The following is a 7,859-nucleotide window of genomic DNA, read 5'->3' on the forward strand; positions in this document are numbered from 1 at the left end:
TGTCGAATTTGAGGATACTATGGGCAACAAAATAAATAAATAAATACAAAATTAACCAAATTTAGTACAGTTGGTCTATTGGTTAGTTTATTAGTCCGATTAAGTATGAGTTAGCAAAGATTCAAATCCCACCATGTATATGCATGTAATAATTTACTGGTCAATGATAAACCATTAAATGAAATACAGATCCGCAACAGATTTGTCATTTGTCTGACGGGTTGAGAAATACCATGAAAAACCAGAATAAAATACAAAACTTTCAAATCTTGTCTTGTGTATGCAGCAGTTCAATAATCAACTATAAACCCTTAAATAGAATTTAGATTTACGACAAATTAGACTTTAACTTTTTTGAATTAAAAAATACTGTGAAAAAAAATAAATGCAAAATTGTTAGATAAGAAGCTAAACATCAGATATTGATTTCTTGATTTAAATTTGTTTTGGATTTTTATAAAATATTTTTTATTTTAATTTAGTAAAACGTAAAAAGTTGTTTTAGTTTCTGCCATAGTATATAACTTGTTAAGTACATCAATACTGAACTGGACAAACTAACGATATGAACTAAAATAAATATCATTTAAATTATATTGGATTAAAACCAAAAGAAAAATTTTATAAGGATCAAAATGTAAAAAAGTAGATATTTTATAAGGACTAGAAATTTATTTAATTTAACCGTAATTTATTTCATTTTCAATACTATCAAGAAAGATTTTAGGTCTTTTACAATTTTAATTTTCTTTTATCCTTTTATTCTTTATTGGTTGGAAATAACTTTTTATAATTTTTTTCTTTTAATAATCCCAATTTTTTTCCTTTTTCATTCATTTCCTTTTGCTATAATAATAATATGCAATTTATTATTATATAATTATTATTATTACCTTCGATCGTAAAAAGCCAAAGAAAAATATTAGGCATATCTCCCACTTAAATATCATTAATTGACTCTATTGTTTTCTACTGAGATGGCGACTTTTTCCTTCTTAATTTATTTAATTTAATTGTTGTTCATTTATTTATGAGAAAATGGGACCCACAAATTCCTGTTTATTTACACGGGTCTTCATCATTTTAATTTATCCATAACAATCCAAGCAAAGCTTTAACGGCAAAATCGGTTACAAATTTTACAATGTGAATAGGGATTTAATTTTTTCAAATTTATGAGTTTGAGATACATCAAAATCTTGCCTATTAAATTTTGTTAAACATATATAATAAAACATATAATAATAAAGTTGTTTTTTAAGTATTATTATCCAAAATTTGTTCATTAATTGGATATTATATAAATTTGGCTTGAGTGACTACAGGTTTGGTTTGATGACACATTCTTGTGTCTCTGGATATTAATTCTTTGATGTGTATGTGAGTGAGATAAAATAAATAAATAGATAAATTTTTTTGGTACTCTCTAAGCAAATTAGATTATTTATTCTGTATTGTTTATTATTTGACGTGTTAGTAATATAAAATTATTTATTTTTTAAATTACTGTAAGAAATAAAAGGCTATACCTTTCATTTACGGTCTCATTTTTATTGTGTCAAAATCTCTCTTTCTATCTCACCCCCTTCTCTTACTCATTTATATAAATATCTAACATTTTAATCAATGAATGCAATAGAACAAATGAGCTCTCAGGATATAATAATTTCTCAAATAAATAAAATAACAAAAAAATAAGAGATCAGCAGATTTTAGTAATTTTAATAAATAAATTTTATTAATTTCGATATATAAATGTAAATTATGCTGATTCATATATATATATGTGTAAATTCTGATAATTATAACTGTAAATTTTAATAATTATAAATATAAACTATATATTTTATGTATATAAATTTTTATAAATATAGATATAAATTATTATTGACTAAATACTAATTTAAAATAATAATATGTATCAATCATATAATATTGCTGATAAAATAAAATAGGTTTTATATTTTAACTCATTATATATATAGAGATAAAACTCTTTTTAAGATTGTTTATTTTTCCAATAATACCTTCTTCTTTTAATCACACTATTGGTTCTAACATTTCTAGAGTATCTACTGCTTCTTTGTCCTAGATTCCGGTGTGATTCATTCTTCCCTTCAAGTAATGATACTCACTTCTCTATCCCACCTCTTTAAGTATTTCTTTATGAATTTAAATTTTAAAAAAATTATATGATATAATATAAAAACTTGTATAATTTAAAAGTCTAGAATTTGATTCTTTGTTAATTCCAAAAGAATGAATTTAACATGTGATAAATAAAAAAAACAAAATTTTATGTAAAAATTTATGCAAATCCAAAATAAAACTTTTGTGTGAGAATATGTATTAGAGATGTAATTATTATATTTATGTGTCTTTTTTTTATCAATTTAAACTTTTAAAAAAAATAGTTTTATTATATAATAACAGAATCTATCCTATCTAATGTTGTTAGGTCACTTATCTACAAATATTCACGCTCAAGACAATTATTTCTCTGAGTATAAAAAAAGTGAATTATGAGTCTTACCTCTATCAAGACTAAAATTTCTAAAGAGTTTAATTTATAAATATGAGGCATCTCTCATCTCCTCATGAATTAATTTTTAAGATTGAATTAAATTAAATTGACTTAATCTCAATTCGAATACTACTAATACTATCTCTTATTCTAATTAAATTCCAAATATAGTTACATAGATTGCCTCCCATTGTACAAGAACATTGCTTTGAGCATAACACTCATCATCATCATATGGTAGCCATGAAAGAGGAATATAATGCCTTGATAATGAATATATAACACTTGGCATTTGTTGATCTTCCATTTCACTCAACTATTGTAGGTTTTGACAATATATACCATCAAAAAGTACAACACCAACCAAAGGCTGTCATCAACTTAAGGGAATCCATTATAGTCAGATTTAATTTATAGTCTAAGGTTGCCCATTAAAGCAATTTGACTTCAATCATGCATCTTTACATGAAGATTTTATTTTTCTCTTTCTCTTAGTTAATGTAATTAAGTAGAAGGCTCATTTTCTTGTAACCAAATGAGAGAATTTGCTTAATTTCTTAGACCTACAAAATCCTTCTCCTATTTCTATCATCATCGAGGAGATTCACTTATTATTATTATTATTATTATTATTGTTATTATTATTATCACTTACTTGAAAGAGAAACAAAGAAAAGAAAATGGAGTTAGTTGATGATAGTGAACCAGTCAAGATGCACTACATAAGAAGATGAGGAGTTTGAAAACCACAAAATGGTAATAGAAATATTTTAACACCTATAAAATAAAATTCAAAAGAAAACAAAATCTATCATAATATCCAAAAAATTATAGATAATAATTTTATACGTACATATAATTACACATATAATATCACATCAACAAAAATAATTACAGTTTATATTGACCGCATAAATAAAAAAAATGAATTAGACGATTATGTTATATTATCAGTATATCAAAAATAAATTCATCTTTTAAGATATAATCTAAAACATGAATAAATTCAATATAGTATAATTTAATATCAATTTACTTATTTGCAAAACATTCATAATAATATTTCAAAAACCAAAACACAAAAATACTAAAATTTTGAGAATTTATTCTGTCAACATCACTAATTTACTATTGTCATTACTACTTCAAAATTTTCCAACCTCTCATTATTATTATGCGCCCACACATCCTTTATATATAGGTTCACACCCCCTTTCAATTTTTCTGTCAGACTTTTCTTCACTCACTTTCTTTTCATATAACAAATAAACTCATCAAAAACTTTATTATTTTCATACCATCATTTATTTATTTTTTTTTTTCAAGTTACTACTATATGATGGCTGCTTTTTCTTCATACCAATATCACCCTAATTTTCTTCCTCTTGACTCTACATTCTTCCAAAACCTAAACACAACAACAACAACTAGTGTTCCTATTCCCCAATCAATTCTTCATCATCATCAAGAAGAAGGGTTCTCTGATTTCAATAATAATACTATAAGCTGTGTTGATCAAATAAGCTCTTGCAACAAGGTTTCATTCATAAGTAATAGTGACAATGAGCCTTCAAATGTTTCTGTCACTACAAGAAACAACCTTAGTCCTCAATCTTCCATGGTAGTTGATAAGCTTGAAATTGGTGAACAAGTTACTCAAAAGGTCACTACTATGGAGAGGAAGAGAAGAACTAGACATGGATCTTCTCCCATCACTACTAATCCCCAATCTAAGGTTTTTTTTTTAATTTTATTTTTATGCTACTTTTGTGTTTTAATTTTAGTGTTGCGCTTTGTAAAAAGCGTCGCAAAAAATAAAATAATAGAAATACATTTAACGATTTTATTTGATGACTGTTTTGTAGCAGAAATATGTATGCCTAAAAAAATAATATATTCTTTCAATTTTTCATACTACAATTTATTTGATTTTTTAATCCTATTTTTGTTTTTTTATTCAAAATCACTTGTTGAATAGGAAAAAAATAGTAAGACTTCTTATTTTTGTGTTTTTTTTTTTAATTTGAAAACACTTGTTGAATAAAGTAGTCTCTATATTTATATCTTGATATTGTTGATTAATATTACATGTTTTTAACTTCTTATAATACATCTTATAGTATGCTATATGAAAAATAAAATTGATTAATGTTTATTAATGACTTAACTATTTTGTTGATTATTGTAGGATGGAACAACAAGGAAGAGAATGAGGAAGAGCAATAATAATAATGGCGGTGGTGTGGTGAAGAATAAAGAAGATGAGAAAGCAAAAGATAATAATAATAATAATAATAATAATAATTTACTATAATGCCCCTGCCTATTATAATAATTTTTCATATATATATTTTTTAAATATTTAATAACAAAAAAACTAAAAATAACTATTTTTTATTAATTTAATATTCATTAATTATTGTTAGAATTAATAAATATTAAATAAGATAAATTAAAATTATTTTTTTTATTTTTATAATATTTTTTTCAGGTGAGAAGAGAGAAAATAAGTGAAAGGATGAAGATGTTGCAGCGGCTTGTGCCAGGCTGTGATAAGGTAGGGTTTAGTCATTTATTTATTTATTTTTAGTATTTATCTCTAATTAATTAATTATGTTGTTGGTTGAGACATTTTTATCTTAGATGTTCTTTCAAAGTTATTGTGACAGCTTATATAATTTGTTTTTTTGTTTTATAAATAGGTGACTGGGAAGGCCCTTATGTTGGATGAAATAATCAATTATGTTCAATCTTTACAGAATCAAGTAGAGGTATAAACAAACAAATAAATAAATAATATAACATTATTGTAATTTAATTGTTCAATACACATACATACACAATTCCTAAAATTAAATATATGTAATTAACCTAAAACATCTCGGTGCAGTTCTTGTCTTTGAAGCTTGCTTCGGTGAGTCCCATTTTCTATGACATGGCAACAGATCTAGACACTACTCTCTTGGTTAGACCTGAGGTTAAATCATCTAACCGCTCTCCGTAATCAACTTCACATGAAGTCGACTGCATTTGAGTTTTCACCATATGTTAATATTGATTCAATATAAAAAATGTTAAATTTATTATATGTATGGCTGAAATTTTTACATCATTATTATAATGTATGTAGTAATTAATAAATTCTATATTAGTTAATTTTAATATAATGAAAATTAACTTCATCTATCTCTTTGTGTTTTTTTTTTTTCAGAAATTAAACATCCAAAATTGCAGCAGCTCTAACATCCAACAAACCACCAAAACCAGCACCCTACCTGCCGCCGTTGCCGCCGCCACCACCGCCACCGTCTTCCCCACCGCTAATGATCACTATCTCTTGGATAGTAATTCAGCTTCAGCTTTTCTTCAAGCCCAGAAATCAAATGTCTTCTCCATGGTAAAAAAAAAAAAAGACTGAAATAAAAAATAAATAAAATGGGGTTTAATTTTTTTTCTGACAAACAAAAACATCATTTTCAGGAGAACGGTAGTCAATTCTGGGACACAGAAGAGCAAAGACAAAAATTTCTTCATCCATATGAATTCATCAACAACAACAACTTATGTTCCTTTCATTAGTATTAAATTCACACCAACAATGCTAGCTACAAACATCTTGTAAGCTCTCAAATCCTTATTCTTTTTTTTTTTTTAATTTTCATATATTCTCTACTAAAATTTCTCCTAAGTATTAAACGAAGAAAAACTTGATTTTACTTTTAAAAATTCCAAAAATTAATTATATCTATTTTTCCCTTTTAACATTTATTATTATATTAGTATTTACCATTATAAAATTGTTTAAAATTTTTACATACTTATTGTATTATTCAAAATAATGTTAATATTTATACTGACTATTTTATATTTTTTGAACTTTCCAGGGATTCAGCTTTTACAGTAGGTAATTAATTAATTAATTAATTAATTAAGAATATCCCAAATTAAAGAAGCATGGAGCAGAAGAAAGCAAAGATAAATTATGGCATCCAAAGAAGTGTTCTTTAGTCCATGAGATTAAAGGGGTGACATTTGAAGTTAAAAGGGTATCAAAATTAATGGAGAAGGAGAAACAAAAAAGGACAGATCAGAAAAAATTCCGACCAAATAAGACCATATCTTTTCTAGATTCATTGTTCTGTTCCTGTCATTTTGATAATAATATAGTTGTTCTTTTTTTTAATTATTATTATTATTATTATTATTTTACCTAAGCTAGCACGAATTCCGAGGGACTATAACATATATGTCAATGCTACTCTGAACATTATTGGACATTGAAAATTTATTATGTATGTCGTCTATGTAAATGAAATTATATATTAATTATTGATTATTGATGATTAATTATTAATTATATTAATTAAGTTGTTGTGGCAGTTATTATTATTCCGTTGGTACAGTTACTTTGACCGTTATTATTATTGAGAAATGAGAGGTTGATGCTACATGCTACTATGCTTGTCAATGGGTGCTATTCTGAATCATGTTCTTGACATGACGTACGAACTAGTTATCTTTATTATGTATATATATCTGCAGAATCTTCAGAGTTTTATTTATTTGGCACCACTACATTATTTTATTTTTATTATTTATAATAATATTCAACCTTCAATGTTGATAACTGTATTTATATATATAGCGGTGGTTTTTTCATGATTTTGCAGCGGTTTTAAATCTTAAAAAACATTTGTGGTATTTAATTTGGTGGAACCCTAATCTTTAAAGTGTTGGAAAATTGTTTTTGCAGTAATTATACTAACAGTTATTTAATTAATAAGTTTAAAAAAATAATTGCAGTGCTTTGAAACTGTCGCAATTTTTTTGCAATTTTAAAAATAATTTATTGTGGAGGTTTGTAATTATCATCATTTTTACAATTATATTTAAAAGATTATTGTTTTACAAAGTTGTTCAATTTATTCTACATCCAGACAAATGGGGGAAAAAAGGAGACTATGGAACTTGTAAAAATTACTACTTTACAAAGTTGTTCAAATATTTCTTTAAAGAACAAGTTTTTCTTTCCTATAATAAAATTTAAAATTTAATTTGTAAAAAAAAAAGATTTTTTCATTAACTAACCATTTATCATTAACACTATAAAATTGATCATTATCTCATTAGAATTATAAATAAAAATGCCTCAAAAATAACAAATTAAAGAGAAACATCAAGATGACTAAAATATCATATAAAAAAATAATAACAAATAAAGACCCTAAAAATAAAATGCACATTTTGAGAAATAGTTTTACAGTACAAATAGTTCTACTCAATTTTAAACGAATTAGGAATGTTTCTAATTAAAAAAAAAAAACTTATAATTTGA

The 7,859-nt window shown here is 24.8% G+C and overlaps 2 protein-coding genes across 2 annotated transcripts; both read left to right on the forward strand.

The window, feature by feature from the left end:
* Positions 1-3,780: 3,780 nt before the first annotated feature.
* Positions 3,781-4,838, forward strand: LOC107463447 (uncharacterized). The gene is made up of 2 exons (XM_016082242.3): positions 3,781-4,259; positions 4,713-4,838. The coding sequence occupies exons 1-2, from the start codon at positions 3,861-3,863 to the stop codon at positions 4,836-4,838; spliced, it is 525 nt and encodes a 174-aa protein (XP_015937728.1). The 5' UTR covers positions 3,781-3,860.
* A 154-nt stretch (positions 4,839-4,992) lies between these two features.
* LOC107463602 (transcription factor bHLH137) lies at positions 4,993-6,856 on the forward strand. Its single transcript, XM_016082427.3, has 6 exons — positions 4,993-5,081; positions 5,227-5,295; positions 5,415-5,501; positions 5,736-5,921; positions 6,005-6,142; positions 6,409-6,856. Exons 1-5 carry the CDS (start codon positions 5,043-5,045, stop codon positions 6,101-6,103), a joined length of 480 nt encoding a protein of 159 aa, XP_015937913.1. The 5' UTR covers positions 4,993-5,042; the 3' UTR covers positions 6,104-6,142; positions 6,409-6,856.
* Positions 6,857-7,859: the final 1,003 nt, after the last annotated feature.

The sequence above is a fragment of the Arachis duranensis genome, chromosome 8 (assembly GCF_000817695.3).
Source record: "Arachis duranensis cultivar V14167 chromosome 8, aradu.V14167.gnm2.J7QH, whole genome shotgun sequence".
Classification (NCBI taxonomy): Eukaryota; Viridiplantae; Streptophyta; class Magnoliopsida; order Fabales; family Fabaceae; genus Arachis; species Arachis duranensis.